Source organism: Diabrotica virgifera, chromosome 9 (genome assembly GCF_917563875.1).
Source record: "Diabrotica virgifera virgifera chromosome 9, PGI_DIABVI_V3a".
Classification (NCBI taxonomy): Eukaryota; Metazoa; Arthropoda; class Insecta; order Coleoptera; family Chrysomelidae; genus Diabrotica; species Diabrotica virgifera.
Window position 1 is genome coordinate 161,103,966 of NC_065451.1, and position 17,949 is coordinate 161,121,914.

Here is a 17,949-nt window from a genome sequence, read left to right on the forward strand (position 1 = left end):
TAGTTCGTATGTTGTGCTGTCGAATCCACTGAGCGACAAGTGGATAATCAAGTCCACACTAACATTGCTGTGCGGCGCAAATGTCTTTCAAGTCGACTTAAAAATCGGCGGCACGACGGATAGCGTGCGTTGTTCGTCACGAAAATATTTTTGCGTTATTCTATGCGGCGCACAATTTACATCAGCTCACACGAGCAAGTTTGCGACAAATACAACGTACAACATAAATTTTTATTGATGTGGATCCGCCTTTAGGTACGCCAATTTATCTCTTAGTCATGAGTAGTTGTCACATTTTTATATATTATGTATATTTCGAGTAACGTTCGCATACCTGTTATGTGGCCCATTCTACAAAATATTCTGGTAGTAAGTGCTTTTTAGAAACATAGATTTTCGATCAATTAGAGTTTTTAGGCACAGCAGAAGGTCGTTTCTTCCATGGCCTGTAATAAACCATCTAGTGTCTAGAGAACGGAAAAATGAGACAGAAGTACTGAGGACGAGTAAACTGATAATCAAGTAATAAGTTTATTTTAAGTTTACATAATACCGGGTGTCCACTTATATTTTCTCCCATTTCAACTGCCTATAACTTCTAAACGGGTCAAGATAGAAATATGCGGTTTTCGCTGAAATGTTTTATTTTAGTAAAAGCCTTGTCTGAATAGATTGAATTATTTATATCGCTTTTAGATACGAAAATAAAAATGGCGGATTTTTGAAAAAAAAAACGTTATTGACTTTTTTTTAATGGAACACCCAGTATATTTTTTGTAAATTGAAAGAAAGGTCATTCACCTATCCAGCGATATAAAAATTTTCAAAATCGGTTGTCAAAACACTGAGTAATTAATTTTTAAAATGAGAGGTGCAACGTAGATATCACATACCTTAACTAAGGAAATTGATATTATGTTATGTGATTTCCACATTGCATCTCTCATTTTAAAAATTAATTGCTCAGTCATTTGATAACCGATTTTAAAAAATTTTATGTCGATGAATAGGTAAGTGACCGGTTTTTCAAGTTTTCAGGTAAATGATCATTTTTTATATATATTTTAAATAAAAAATGGCGAATTAAAAAAAACGTTGTTGACTTTTTTATTAAAACACCCAGTATATTTTTTGCAACTTGAAAAAGACGGACACTTACCTATCCAGCGATATAAAATTTTTTAAAATCGGTTGTCAAATGAGTGAGCAATTAGTTTTTAAAATGAGAGATGCAGTGTGGAAATCACATAACATAATATCAATTTGCTTCGTTATGTTATTTAGGTATGTGATCTCTACGTTGCACCTCTCATTTTAAAAATTAATTACTCGGTGATTTGACAACCGATTTTGAAAAACTTTATATCGCTGGATAGGTGAGTGACATTTCTTTCAATTTACAAAAAATATACTGGGTGTTCCATTAAAAAGTCAAAAACGTTTTTTTCAAAAATCCTTCATTTTTATTTTCGTATTTGAAAGCGATATAAAAAATTCAATTAATTCAGACAAAACTTTTACTAAAATATAACAATTCAGCGAAAACCGCATATTTCTATCTTGAGCCGTTTAGAAGTTATAGGCAGTTAAAATGGGGGAAAATATAAGTGGACACCCGGTATATACTGTGTGTCCATAAAGTAAAGCATAAATTCATTATTTCGTAAACCGGCCCCTTTTAAGGAGAAATCCCGAAACTGGTCGATTTTTATTTTTATATCAAGATGTTTTGGCATGTATATCATACTTGTGACGTCATCCATCTGGGCGTGATGACGTAATCGATGATTTTTTCAAATGAGAATAGGGGTCATGTAAGGGTATTTAATTATCTATCCACTAATATAAATAGTAACATAATTATTTATACAGGGTGTCCAAACATTTTTTTATTTAAATTAATTGACACAAAAAAAAATGTATGTAATTTGTTGAATTCTAAATACATTTTACTGCTGTCAGAAAATATAAAAATATTTTATTTAAGAAATAAACATTGATTTTCGATATACGAAATGTTCAAATTGCCAAGAGGCAGGTTCAAAGCTGCCAGGTGGCAGCTTTAACATTGAATTTAAGAGAAAAGCAATATTTATTTGTCAAATAAACATGATTTTTCTATTTCTGACAACGGTAAAGCGTATTTTGAATTAAATAAATTACATACATTCTTTTTTTGCCTCAATTAATTTAATTAAAAATTTTTTTAACACCCTGTATAAACAATCATGCTAATGTTTACCTATATTAATGAATAGAGAATTAAATACCCTTTCAAATGAGCTATCACATGACCCCCATTTTTATTTTAAAAAATCACCGATTACATAACATCCAGTCCAGATGGATCACGTCCCTAGTATGATATATATGCCAAAAAATTGTAATTTAAAAATAAAAATCGACCTGTTTCAGGATTTTTCGGTCGCTGGTTTACGAAATAATGAATTTATGCGTTAGTTTATGGACGCCCTGTAGTTATACGAACGTTGTAGGTAATCGAACGATCTTTAAAAGGAGGTATCACTCAACCCCCGTTTCCATTAAAGATTTTGGGGGTTTGTGTCCGCCCCCGTTAGAGGGTTAATGTAATTTAGTTGAAAACTGGTCTACAAAATGTCCCCCTCACAAATAAATTTGACGTGTTTTTGCATATTTTTAGATTTTCTATAGGGACCAAATTATAGGGGGTGGGAACTTTTCAAATTGACACCCTATATGAAAGTAATGTATATGAAAGTGTAATGATTTGGTTTTTCTTGTGTTGAAACAGAAAATGTTATTCTAAATAATATTTTTAAAATATACACAATTAAATTAAAAATAAGATATTTGTACGTTTTAATTATTTTTATTAAACTAGTAAGTAATTCAAAGTTGCAATTTATTTTTAACAGTAAATCGATTTAAACTATCTGTGTTAAAAACCTGTTGGTCTCAGAATAAAATAAGTGTTAAAACCGTCATCTAGTGTCATACCATTTGGCAACTTGTACTTAATACTACAAGATTTCAGGGCTTCTTCATCCACACTGTACTTGTTAAGGCAGGCCATTAGCAGTTTAAAATTCGCTCTGAATGATGCGATACTCTTTTTTTTCTGTTCCGGAGTTCGGTCTTCTTTCGTAAAGATTTGCTAAAAATCCATATTATTACATTAAAAAAAAAAAAATAAATAAATAAAATTATCTCACCCACTAGCCCAGTAAATGAACGGGAAATCCGGCGATGCCGTGTAATTTTCAGGGGCAACTCTGAATTGTATGAAAATTTGAATTTAGGTTCTACTTACCCTCCACTTCAAAGTTGAATTTGTGACGTTGGTTGCTTTAGAAAAAAATGAAAAGAGTTTTTGGTTTCGTAAAGTCTATAAATCCAGCAAATGCAAATTTGTAAATCATGAGAGATACGTTTTTATTCGTCCAATTCCAAATCAGATAATTCATCGTGAAATAGCCAAAAAATTAAAAACTTTTCGGGAAAAACCCATTTAAACTCTTTTAAAGTGTTTAAAAAAACCTTTTTTTAATTGTTTATAAAATTCTCTAGAATTAAAAATTAACGAGTTACGTTTAAAATAAAGTTGGTCCCTTTTTTTTGGTAAAAAAAAATCATGAAAATCTCCCCGTGTTTAGCTCTCCAAATGCAATGAATCGTTACCACTTTACAAACTGGGTTTGAAAGGGTTGTAGTTGACAGGGCTTGACTAAGTCACTAAACACGAGTATATGAAATCTTTGAACAGCCATATCTTAACCAATTTTTTTCTTACAGAAAAACAAACTGAAACAATTATATTTACCACAGCAAAACCTATATTTTTTACTCTTTGAGATTTTTTGTAGCACTAATACTTTGTGGTATTAGTGAAGTTATTTTGAAAAAAGAAAATTTTTACAAAATTTTTGGAAAATTTGTTTTTACTATAAAAACAGATTTAAAAAAAATAAGTACTTCGAACAGGCCAAATTTATAGATCATATAAACAATATACATCCATTTAAAATAAATGGTAAAGCGGTAACGATAAATTTTATTTAGGGTGCTAAATATAAGGAGATTTTCGCGATTTTTTTAACAAAAAAAAGGGCCAACTTTTTTTCAGCGTAACTCGTTTATTTTTGATGCTGAGTGAAATTAAAAAAAAAATTACGCCCTTTTACTTCTAACCCCCTCAATTGTTTATAAGTAAGCAAAGGATCGACATGATTTTGCAAAATAATTTTACACTGTTTAAAATTACTTTTTGTCATTTTTTAATTAAGTTAATCAAATAAATATTATTCTTTCATAAACTGCCCGCAGTATTACTGTAACCTCATAATTTTCTGACTTATAGTGTTGCAAAAAAAATTAATTTGGGATAAACAAACTAAATAATATTTAAACTATTTGACCAATTGCTTTGAAATTGCAATGCATGAAGTCTCAGCATTCCGTTTAGCAAAAAGTTTCTAACTTAATTTTTACATAAGTTATGAACATTTATAAAATCTCAAGATTTATGACTTATTTTGCAATTTTCTAAGCAACAAATAAGGATAAACATATTCAGCGAGCGCCATATTGAAATTTTTTATAATATGGTTTATGAGTTTCTTATTCTCAAATTTGTTTAGAATGCTTCACTTTTTAGTAATGGACGAAAAAAGCGAGAATTTACCGTTTTTTGATCATTATTTGTTTATAACTATATATATCATCAAAATCGGCTGCAGGAAACATATTATAGGTTATTAATCAAGATGTCAATACTACTCAAAAAAATTTGTTTCGGCCTGGAGAAAAATCTTATTTCTCTGGACCATTATGGGTTGGAGACTTTGTTATCAAAGGCAGTTCTTTCCGGAATAAGTTGGGTGCATAGAGTCACGAATATCGGGGTGTTGGGAATTATAGGAAACGAGAAACTAAATAGAGAAATAGAAAAATTAGACAATAAATGCATTTTACCGACCTCTATGTTCCATCTCGACACAGACACTGTGCTTCGAAGTCCATGTAAATCTGTCTGTTCCAGGTACGTAATGGTTAACATTAAGACCTGAGCTAAAAAACTTGAGTACAGTAAAGGAAATGCTAAATGAGTTAGAGGCTAGCTGCTCGAAAATAGGCCTGAAAATTAACTTTGCTAAAACTAAATTTGTGACTAATCTGATTCCTAGACGACAGCTGATATACGTGAAAAAGAAGTAGAACTAGTGGAAAAGTACATTTAGTTGGGTCATGAAATTAGAATTGGCAGAGATAACCAAACTCTGAGAGACATATTTAGGAGCAGTAGGTATACCGATCGGTTTAAAAAGACAAGTGTTTGATCAATGTGTGCTGCCGGTAATGACATATGGAGCAGAGACACTGACTGTAACCAAGGCAACAGCGTCGAAACTGCGGGTTGTTCAAAGGTGTATGGAAAGGTCCATGTTGGGTGTAACCCTACGGGATGAAATAAGAAATGAAGATCTCAGACAAAGAACCGGTATCGCAGATGTTATAGAACGTATCACCAGGTTCAAATGTAACTGGACACAGTCGCCAGGCTAAAAGGTTCAAGATGGACACGAAAGCTGATGGAATGGACACCAATAGAAGATAAACGCAGTAGATGAAGGCCGCCTACACGATTGACAGATGATATCAGGCGGATTAGTAGAAACTGGCAAAAATCAGCACAAAACGTGAAGTGTGGAAACAATTGGGAGAGACCTATGTTCAGCAGTGGACGTGAATTGGTTTGATGATGATGATGATGATGATGATGATGATGATGATGATGATGATGATGATGATGATGATGATGATGATGATGATGATGATGATGATGATGATGATGATGATGATGATGATGATGATGATGATGATGATGATGATGATGATGATGATGATGATGATGATGATGATGATGATGATGATGATGATGATGATGATGATGATGATGATGATGATGATGATGATGATGATGATGATGATGATGATGATGATGATGATGATGATGATGATGATGATGATGATGATGATGATGATGATGATGATGATGATGATGATGATGATGATGATGATGATGATGATGATGATGATGATGATGATGATGATGATGATGATGATGATGATGATGATGATGATGATGATGATGATGATGATGATGATGATGATGATGATGATGATGATGATGATGATGATGATGATGATGATGATGATGATGATGATGATGATGATGATGATGATGATGATGATGATGATGATGATGATGATGATGATGATGATGATGATGATGATGATGATGATGATGATGATGATGATGATGATGATGATGATGATGATGATGATGATGATGATGATGATGATGATGATGATGATGATGATGATGATGATGATGATGATGATGATGATGATGATGATGATGATGATGATGATGATGATGATGATGATGATGATGATGATGATGATGATGATGATGATGATGATGATGATGATGATGATGATGATGATGATGATGATGATGATGATGATGATGATGATGATGATGATGATGATGATGATGATGATGATGATGATGATGATGATGATGATGATGATGATGATGATGATGATGATGATGATGATGATGATGATGATGATGATGATGATGATGATGATGATGATGATGATGATGATGATGATGATGATGATGATGATGATGATGATGATGATGATGATGATGATGATGATGATGATGATGATGATGATGATGATGATGATGATGATGATGATGATGATGATGATGATGATGATGATGATGATGATGATGATGATGATGATGATGATGATGATGATGATGATGATGATGATGATGATGATGATGATGATGATGATGATGATGATGATGATGATGATGATGATGATGATGATGATGATGATGATGATGATGATGATGATGATGATGATGATGATGATGATGATGATGATGATGATGATGATGATGATGATGATGATGATGATGATGATGATGATGATGATGATGATGATGATGATGATGATGATGATGATGATGATGAGTGATGAGGTGATGATTGATGTGATGATGATGATGATGATGTTTGATGATGGATGATGATGTGAGATGTTTGATGATGATGATGATGATGTTGATGATGATGATGATGATGATGTGTTGATGATGATGATGTTGATGATGATGATATGATGATGATGATGATGTTGATGATGATGATGATGATGTTTTGATGATGATGATGATGATGATGATGATGATGATGATGATGATGATGATGATGATGATGATGATGATGATGATGATGATGATGATGATGATGATGATGATGATGATGATGATGATGATGATGATGATGATGATGATGATGATGATGATGATGATGATGATGATGATGATGATGATGATGATGATGATGATGATGATGATGATGATGATATACAATAATAGTCTGGGCAGATTATCGGAGAATAGGCCATTTTTGGGAAAAGTTATTTACCAGCATTTTTATTGCTGTAATTGAATCTTATGATTGTATATATTAATAATATAGGTATGCAAAGTCCGCAGATAGTGTGCTGCTTTTTTTATAAATAAAATGGCGCCCGAAAATCGTGTTTTTTTCAATTTTTGCTCTATAACTCCAAAGATTTTAACTTTACATCAAAAACACCCAAATAAAAATTCACCGTAATTAAATTCTGCATAAAGACGTGTTTTTCCAGATTTACTTCGACGAAAATTTCCCCGGAAAATGCGGATTTTTCCAACAAAATCTTTAATTTTCAACTAAAATTTTAGATAAGTAATTGTTTATTAATAATAATTAAATAACTTGGTAATTTAAAAGCTCTTTTCGTATAGAATATAATTCCAGAAGCCGATGCAAAGGGAATGAACAGTTTAGCAACAATTGAATTGTTAATTAAAAGTTTACGGTCGCTATAATAACCACAATAATTATGATACATAAGAATAACTATTATTTCGGTATAAACATATACTGTACCTATCTAATGTTCTTTACAGAATTAAAATTGGGCTATTTAAGCGGCCTCAGGAATATTTTAAATTTATAAACAATTTTTGGCTTATAAACGCCTAGAATGGCGCCTAGAATATCTCGGGAAATATTAAATTAAATTAAATCATGAAAACGGTGTTGAAAAAAAAGCGGCAGGATGCTTCTTTTAAAAGAAAAACGTTTAATTGTGATAAGTGGTTCCTGAGATACAACCGGTCAAAGTTGACCGGCATTTACGGCAAAGATATAAACAAAAGATCATAATTTTGAACCATCACTTTTTTATTTCGGTCCTCCTTTTCCACACCAATTTTCATATTTTTAAAATACTCACAACATAATAAAAATAACATAACAAACTCATAACATAATAAAAACTATCGATATTACGAGTGAAAATTGCCAAAAATAGCAAAATTCCAATCAAAAATTGGGAAAATGTAATCTCAAAGCTGAAAATCGGTATACGTTAAAAAAATGCATTTTCTCGGCTTCCTATAGAGCAATTTTCTTCATTCTTTTTTTGCTCCCAAGTAACTCGAGTAGAGCCATCTAAATAACGCATTATTAAATGTCAAAGTTGCTTTTACTTTGTTATAATAAATTAATTTATTTATTATAACAAAATTTTTTAGTTTGTTAAATAAAGATTGTTTAAATAATTATATAGCTCTCAAATGAGAAAATTTGTGTTTTTAACGTTAAGGCCATGGGTACATAATTCGCAAATATTTTACGGGTATCCCTACTTTTTCTGTCTTTACACGGCGAAATACGTGTAGTAAAATTCACACTGGTATGGATATGTAAACATTACTATAATGTCATTCTACTTGAAAATGTCTTGATTAACTTAAAGAGATGGCTTTTGAATGTTCTTGGATAACTGTTATTTGTATAATTGCAAATTATTAATTCAGTTAATAAATGTGATAATTTTTTTACTAACTATGTATTCAGTGATTGTAATAATTTATTTGTACAACAAAAACTAATACTCAATCAAGAAAAGAAGAGAAGTGTTAAAGTGATTTTTTAATAATAAATTGTTACTATAGAACGCTTACAATTTTGACCATCTTTAACAACAAAATACTTGGATCACAGAATATATTATCCTGATGTATTCTCTGCTTGGATCTTCCACATATAATACACAATAAATACCTTTTTATTAAGTTCACGTTTTAAATCAGTTATTTATCAAATACACTATAATATGAATAGTATTTAATCAACAACTCAAAATATTCCCGATGCCATGTCAAATATTTAAAATTGTCACTGATTGTCAATGTCTGACTGACAATATGCTGACAATATTCTATTCGGTTGAGTGCGTTGTAAGACAAAGATAGATTTGGAAAATATTACCACGGACATTGTGTTCATTTTTTTCGAATTCTGAAAAAACCAATAAATATTTTTGAAAAATTTTAACGCAAAATGAAAGAGTAAATTATTAACGAGGGCCAAAAGTCCCCTAGAATGAATAAAAAGTTTATTTTGAATCAGATATTTGAAATTAAAAATCACACTAAATTTTCTCTTAGTTTTTCACCCCTGTAAATTATTAAAATAAACATTATAGAAGTTCTCAGGGACTTTCGGCCCTCGCTAATAACGTAATCTTTCATTCTGCGTTTAAATTTTTTAAAAATACTTATTAGTTTTCTCAGGATTCGAAAAAAATGAATCCCCATTTGAATAGCATTGCAGCCGAAAATACGTAACCATCCTCTTAAAAGGTACACTTGTAGTAAGTTTATCTAAAAGAAGTCTACAACTGGGAAAAATATGTAGTTTCCTTTTCTTATAAATAAATTAATCTATTGTAACAAAACAAAAGCAAGTTTGACATTTAATAATGTGTTAGTTAGATGGCTCTAGTCGAGTTACTTGGGAACAAAAAAATAATGAAAAAAATTGTTTCATGGGAAGCCGAGAAAATGAATTTTTTAATTTATACCGATATTGAACTTTGAGATTCCATTTTCTCCAACCTGATTTTTGATTGAAATTTTGGTATTTTTGGTAGTTTTCACTCGTAATATCGATAGTTTTTATTATAATAACATATGTTGAAAAAACACGATTTTCGGGCGCCATTTTGTTTATAAAAAAAGTATCACACTATCTGCGGACTTTGCATATCTATATTATTAATATATACAATCATAAGATTCGATTTCAGCAATAAAGTTGCTGGTAAATAATTTTTCCTTGTATTTTGCTAACTAGCCCAGAGTATAAGCTTCAGTAGCACTGATTATAGCAAAAAACATACCAATGTTTTAGAACAGTTTTAATATTATGGTTCCGACGCCTTGAAGGGCATTATGGATTATGAGAAAGAAGAAGAATATTATGGTACACATAAAATTACTTACTTTATACCAATTAAATACGAATTCATCGATTTCTTTTTCGGGTAAAGGTAGTCTATACGGATCAAATAAGTTATCTTCTTCGTCAGCCTTAGCCACAACAGCGGTCAGTACGCAAACTGCAAACACAAGAAGAAAGTATTTATACATCGTTTTCAATTTAGTTTAAATTCACGAGTGAAGAAATTATTATGGATATATTATATAAGGTAAAGAAAATATTTTAACTAAACTGTTAATCATTATTGACCTTTATATAGATAATTCTGATTTGATTTTTATTTGACTTATCAGAATGATGTTGATATTAGTCCTGGATCACGCGCACCAAAGAAAAGTTTATTAATAGCAAGCTAGAAATTTGTTCATAGGTTAACGGTGTCAAGTCGGACAAACTTTGGTGCATGGGAACACTTGAACAGGGAATTTTAAATTCTGGAACAGGATAAACATGTCGTCCTGCCTGCTATTTATCACCAACATAATTCCTGTCATTTGACATGTTCTACGTTTCGGACTCATTAAAATGCCCAACATTTTTGTCGGACAAATATCGTTTCATATATTATATAGCGTTGGCTATTGAATAAACTTAAAAACAACATGCTCTTTTTCACAATCATAAACTTGTCAGGACGACATGTTTATCGTGTTCCACAATTAAAATTTCCCTGTTCCAGTGTTCCCATTCATCCGACTTGACACCGTTAAGCTATGAACGAACAAATTTCTAGCTTGCTATTAATAAACTTTTCTTTGATACGCGGGATCCAGGACTATATGTTTTTGTAGTATTTTTCGTTTTATAGTTGTTCATTGATAAAAAGATCACAAATCTGGATAACATGACTTTGCATCAGATTTTGGTCTCAGATGGTCTTATATAGTAAAAAATCATACAGAAGTAAAAATCTTCGATTTGTATACCGGTATAAAATAGTTTATTTTAAAAAACTTCTTAAAATGTCATCTAAATGGATTGCAAAACGTTTTCGATCAAAATTAGATCATCTTCAGTGCCTAGAATGAGGTACTTCCACGTTAGATTAAAGTAAAAGGTTAAAATTGTGACTGTTAATTAAAGAAAAAAGGTGTGAAAAGTACTTACATTCTGCTGAGTAGATGAAACTAGCACACTATTAAAAGTGGTAACCTCAAAATATATGGTTTGAGTGGTAACCTCAAAAAATATAGCGACTCCAAGTCGATGTTAAGACTTACGATTCCAGTAAACTGTAATTGTTATTGTTATTTTCTGACTTTTTGTCCATAAAATTGTACAATTTTCATTGACAATAAAGGACATTTTATATTCTGTTCCATTTTTGGGTATGATTTTGCCTCTATCTGCGTACAGAACCTCGCCTATACTCAGTAACAAGTTGTCTTTGGTTTGTATTTGCTATGATGCATGACTAGGGGTGTCTTGTTGAATCTTTAATGATCATCATCATCATCACCATCATCATCATCATCTTCAATCAGCCCTTATTTGTCCATTGTTTAACATAGGCTACCTCCAGATATTTCCCTCTTCTTATGTTACAATTCTTTTGAGGTCGTTGGTCCATCGCGTTAGGGGCCTTCCTCGGCCTCTTCGCTTGTCTGCCAAGTGGACTCCACTCAAAGCAATATTTTGTCTACATACTCCTCCATGTCCTCCCCTGTCAACTCCTGTCCCTCCTCCTTTATCTCTGCATGGGGGCAGCTATATCTAGTAGGGTGTATCATAATAAATACTCAAATAATGAATTTTCGAAATTCAAACTTTCAAGTTGATAAAAAGTTGCCTCTTACATTACTCTTTCACGGAAAAAAAAGTTTTGTTTTAATTAAAACATATTTAGGTCTCCCTGAATCGACTTAAACTTCAGAATTTTTTCTCAAAAACACGATTTTTCATCTTTTTTTAAATGTTATATTTTTATTGTCAACTTAAAAAAAATTCAAACTTTCAAGTAGATAAAAAGTTGCCTCTTACATTACTCTTTCAGGTAAAAAAAAGTTTTGTTTTAATTAAAACATATTTAGGTCTCCCGGAATCGACTTAAACTTTAGAATTTTTTCTCAAAAACACGATTTTTCATCTTTTTTTTTTATTGAAAATTAAACTTTATATTTTTATTGTCAACTTAAAAAATATTAAGTACGTGATAACAGTGAACAATTAAAATTAGGATAATATCTGTAACTAAGCACAAAGTCACCCGGAATCTTCATGAAAATCTCAATTGTAACAACGAAAAATCGAGGTACGAAATTTATTAAAGAAATACAAAAGTTTACTTAAAGATTACAGATAAAATGTTGACAAAGAAAAATCTTTAAAATGGTTCTTTATTTCATCTTGAAGGATGTTGGCTAAACAAATCCAGTTAGCCTTCAAAGCCACAGGTATTGTAATGCTTCTTCGATCTGGAACCAAGGGAATTTGTTAGAGCGAGTGTCAGATTGTAATTATAGTACTAATACTAAGTTACTATTCAAAATAGAATGCTGTGATGTAATCCTAAATAAGTATGAAATAAATCTTACCTGTAATTTGTTTTTGCAATACAGCTGTAGCAGATGTATACTGTCGCTTAGTTTCAAACTTAGGAAGATACTTTCTGTCCAATAATCTTGATCTTATAAAGCCTTCTCGTCCTTGAACGCCACAAACGTGCTTAGAAGCTGCAGTAACTTCCTTTACAACTCGTTCTACCGCTTGAGTGTGAAGTGGTATTTTGAACTCTTTTCTATCACTGCTTCCTGAATTAACAATCATCTCAATCTCTTCTTTGCTGAAGTCAGCTATAAGTGGTGGTTCTGTAACTGTGGTGGATTGCCAGTTAATGAGAGCGATGTAGTCTTCTGCCTCAAAATTAACTTGTGGTGGTTTGAAGACTCGATGTGCCCTGTTTCTGTTTGTAGAGCTTTTTCTATCCGTTTGCCTGCCAAAGCTCTTATAATATGTTTTCGAGAGTCAAACAACATCCCTAAAAGGATGTGTTCAGGATGAGCCATAAAGGCGTTTCTTTGCAAGGAAGACTGAGCCACAGCCTTCAGTTCACTGTCTAAAAACTTGGTGCACTGTACGATGAAGAAAAAGTGTTGTGATGCGTGGATAATTTTAGGACGACATTTTATGGTAAACCATGAGGTAGCATAGACTTTCATGACGAACTCAGCAAGCTTTCTAAGTTGTGGGGTTGGTTCAATAGTTGAAATATACAGACGTAAGATTCTATTTGCTAATGTCAGCCACCGGGCGTGGGACAAGTTTCCTGGGTTTCTACTGGCCAACTCAGAGGGACATTCACCTTTGACTACAGCCTGACATATATCCCAAAGGTATTTCTGGTCCGTACTTAAGTCTTTACTATCGACTTCTGGGAAGGTGCTATCTATTTTGTCATAATTAACAACCGGGAAGTCTTGGCAGTTGGTCAAACCTTTGCCTATTGGCCCACTGAATGATGTTGGTCCTGTGGTTGGACCGTCAAGAGCAACAAAAACTTTCCTCAAAGACAATTCGTTTAAGTGCAACATACATATTACTACTTGGACCGGATGTTTCAATGCGTGTTCAAACAACAAAACTGCTCCTTGCGATGTTCCAGTATTCGTTGCCGTACCATCACATCCAAGCGCTTTGATATTTGAGTTATCAATGGAGTTATCACTGATTTAACTTAATATTGATGTATCTATATCTTTCGCAGATACACTGTTTGGAGTTACATGACCGAAATATGCTGAACCTGGTTCCTCGACCAAAGATATGTGTTCTTCTTGTATGGTTTTACGGACAGATTTCCCACGTACAATTTCTTTGATTATGGTTTCATCCTTCCTACCATCGAAGTAAAGAGCAATTATTTCGTTTGTGCGAGTTGAATTAATACTTCGGCGGTACTTTAACCTTTCACGAAAAATCTTGGAGTTGTCAATAACTGCGGCTTGGTTTTATGGTGATATGACATTCAAATCTTGTAGAAGAGCACTTGCTAGTTGAGCACCTGCTCTGTTTATAATGCCTCTGCGATCACATGCCCTAGAAAACAATGACAGATTCACTGGCAGGCCTTGTTTTACTTTCACGCTTGGACTTTAAATTTTGTTTCTTAGAGGAGTTATTTTAGAACCTTGAACTTTTTCATCAGGCCTACTTGATTCTTCTTCCATGGATTCATTATCAGAGTCACTACTAAGAATATCCACATTTATTAAATCAGGTGGAGTAGTTAGTTCCACATTCCTACTTAATTTAGATTGCAGGGACTTTTCCTTCCGTTTGTTTCGTTTTTCAATTTTTTTAGTCTCTGCTTGGTCAATACCTCCGATAATCATCATCCTCAAGTTCCGTTGGTCTGTCAAGAATGCATGTTCTAATTTTGGTACTTTTCTTGGAGCTGGGCACAAACATTTGTCTAGGTCACTACATTTGCATGAACAAATATCAAAAAGACTATTATCAATGTCAGATCTAAACTTTTCAACTGCAACTTTAAAACTCTTGGCATTTTTTGTATTACAACCTGAAGATTTTTTAATCTTTTGACACCTCTCATGCAATTGTAGAATCATAAAAACAATATTGTTAGTAGATGAAACAGGTATTGATGATTTTTTCCAAATTTGCTCTAACTTATGTGTCACTCGCATTGCAATTAACTTTTTCTGTGGTTGGTAGCATCCTTCAGATTTCTCACCCATTCAAAATACCTCAGCACGTTACTTTTAGTAGGTAAAACATTAATATCACTAATGTCAAGAGGCTGTCCGACTATAGGAGCTTCAGTGCATTTCCTCGTTGTTATAGTGTTTGTCTTTTTACTCATGATAGAAAAACAACAAAACCACACGAAATTCACAAGTCATAAACCACACACACTAAACAAAACACACTGAAATACATGTAATAACACGCAAACCACGTGCTGTCAGATTGAACGATGGAGTCAGACTAACAGAAACAAAGGGTGTGAGTGAGTGGTGGAGGGGAGCCAGACGCCAGACATCCGGTGACTCACAAGTCAGTGCCAGCTGCCCGTCTCATTGACCCATTGCATTAAAATACAGCACTGTAATGATTGTATTAGAATTTTTTTTATTGTTTCTGATTCTAGTGTAGGAAACAGAGGTTGAACCTTGCAAAATGAACACAAGTCCGGTTTTATTTTTTTTCTGGTATATCAAGTGGTGCTTATTATAAGACTAACTTTTTCTGAAAAAATTTCGCCCCGGAACCCCCCTTTTTACCCCTCTAAAGGGGGTAATTTGTGGTTTTTGCGAAACGTAACCCTTCCTGCACCCTTTACAAAAAATTTCTTTTAGAGAAATATGAAGAGGACTATATTTTCTACGATTTATTTCACGACGGCATCTGTCTATCATCCACCGTTTAGCGAGGGTGGCGCCCCAAATTTGACAAGTTTTTAAAAAAGATGTTTTTAAAAAATATATATTTTTCCCTAACTGTAACGGAAATTAAGAAGAAATCCTGCGGCATTTATTCACAAATAATTGATTGATTTTTTGGTATAGGTTTCACTAAGGGTAATTGCCCTCTTTTTAATTACAGGGTGTTACATTTTAAAAAACCCCTTTTTATACCATCTGAACCGTTTACGCTAGCAGCGATTCTTAATCTGTGGTACATGTACCACTGGTGGTACATTTCATTACATGCGGTGGTACACAAAACACAAAAAAAAAATTAAAATAGTAGTACTTAGGAAGTCTTCATAATACATTATAAAAATACAGGGTGTAACAAAAATTCAGGTCATAAATTAAATCACATATTCTAGGACCAAAAATAGTTCGATTTAACCTAACTTACCTTAGTATAAATGGCACATAAAAAAAGTTACAGTCCTTTGAAGTTACAAAATAAAAATTGATTTTTTCCAATATATCGAAAACTATTTGAGTTTTCTTATTGAAAACGGACATATGAAAATCTTAAAAATATATATAGTGAAATTTGTGCACCCCATAAACATTTTATGGGGGTTTTGTTCCTTTAAACCCCCCCCCCCCCCCCCAAACTTTTGTGTACGTTCCAATTAAAGTATCATTGTGGCACCATTAGTTAAACACAATATTTTTATAACTTTTTTGCCTCTTAGTAATTTTTCGAAAAGCTAGTTTTTATCGAGATATTTTGAATATTTGTCAAAGCCACCACATATTATTATTTGTATACTGTTAAGTACGATTATTACATATAATATAGAGACTCGATAATAATATGAATATTTATTTGTAAATTACAGATTGAGGTATATTTTTAACCATGTTAAAAAAGAAGCCACATCTCGATAAAAGGTGTCTTATCGGAAAAATACTGAGAGGCAAAAAAGTTTTAAAAATACTTTGTTCATGGCAACTAATGGTACCGCAATAATATTTTAATTGGAACGTATACAAACATTTGGGAGGTTTAAAGGAACAAAACCTCCATAAAATTGTTTTGTAAATATATTAAAAAAGAAGTCGCATCTTGATTAAAACTGGTTTATAGAAAAAATACTAAGAGGGAAAAAAGTTTCAAAAACATTGTGTTTAACTAACGGTACCAAAATAATAATTTAATTAGAACGTATATAAAAGTTTGGGGGATTTAAGGGAACAAAACCCCCATAAAATTTGTATGGGTGCACAAATTTCCCTATAATTTCCTGCCATAGTAATGCCACATGTCCATTTTCATTAAAAAATCTCCAATAGTTTTCGATATATCGGAAAAAATCGATTTTCATTTTGTAACTTCAGAGGGCTGTAACTTTGTATGTGTGCATACTTTTGTACTAAGGTAAGTTAGGTTCGATCGAACTATTTTTGGCTCTAGAATATGTGATTTAATTTATGACCTGTATTTTGTTACACCCTGTGGTATAGAGAGAATATGTGATTTAATTTATGACCTGTATTTTGTTACATATGTGGTACCAAAAATAATAAAAATAACTCAGGTGGTACATGACTCAAAAAGTTTGAGAACCGCTGCGCTAGAGTAAAAAGACTTTCAGCGATTACCCACGTACTGGTGCTATTTACAAATTTGTATAATGCATCCCCATTTTTTCCCCGGAACCGCCCCCAAAAAAAAGAAGAATTAATAAATAAAGTGATTTTCTTGGAATCCTTCACACACAATGTCCTTTATTAATATGCTTCATATATCATTTTGTGCACGTTATTATTACCCATGCATGGACACCAAAAGCGATTTCCTAGTGCAACCCCTGTAGCCAAAAAAAAAAATTAATAAAAAGGGGGGTTGAAATTTTTTTTTTGATTTTTGCTTTTTGATCCATATGGGCATATGCTTCATCAATAGTGCTTGTCAAAAATATATATGGTTATTGCAATATCTCTGCGGAAACCACCCCTATCCTTGAAAATATACTGCAGAAACCACCCCTATCCCTTGGCGAGCATGTTTTTATGATTTTCTCATTACCTTTGCATTCTTTTTAAACAAAACTTATACAAGGCTAAAGACCACTATTTACTCTAAAAATTAGGCCTTATTCATTTTTTTCGTATAAGCAACC

The 17,949-nt window shown here is 32.4% G+C and overlaps 1 protein-coding gene across 1 annotated transcript; it reads right to left on the minus strand.

Annotated features, from left to right (window-relative positions):
- Positions 1 to 5,831: 5,831 nt before the first annotated feature.
- Positions 5,832 to 13,169, minus strand: LOC126891559 (uncharacterized protein DDB_G0271670-like; the record flags this gene model as incomplete). The annotated part of the gene is made up of 3 exons (XM_050660735.1): positions 12,938 to 13,169; positions 10,406 to 10,521; positions 5,832 to 6,908 (listed from the first exon to the last, which is right to left on the minus strand). Coding segments are annotated over exons 1-3 (1,425 nt in total), but the record flags the coding sequence as incomplete, so codon positions are not given.
- Between the last annotated feature and the right edge of the window lie 4,780 nt (positions 13,170 to 17,949).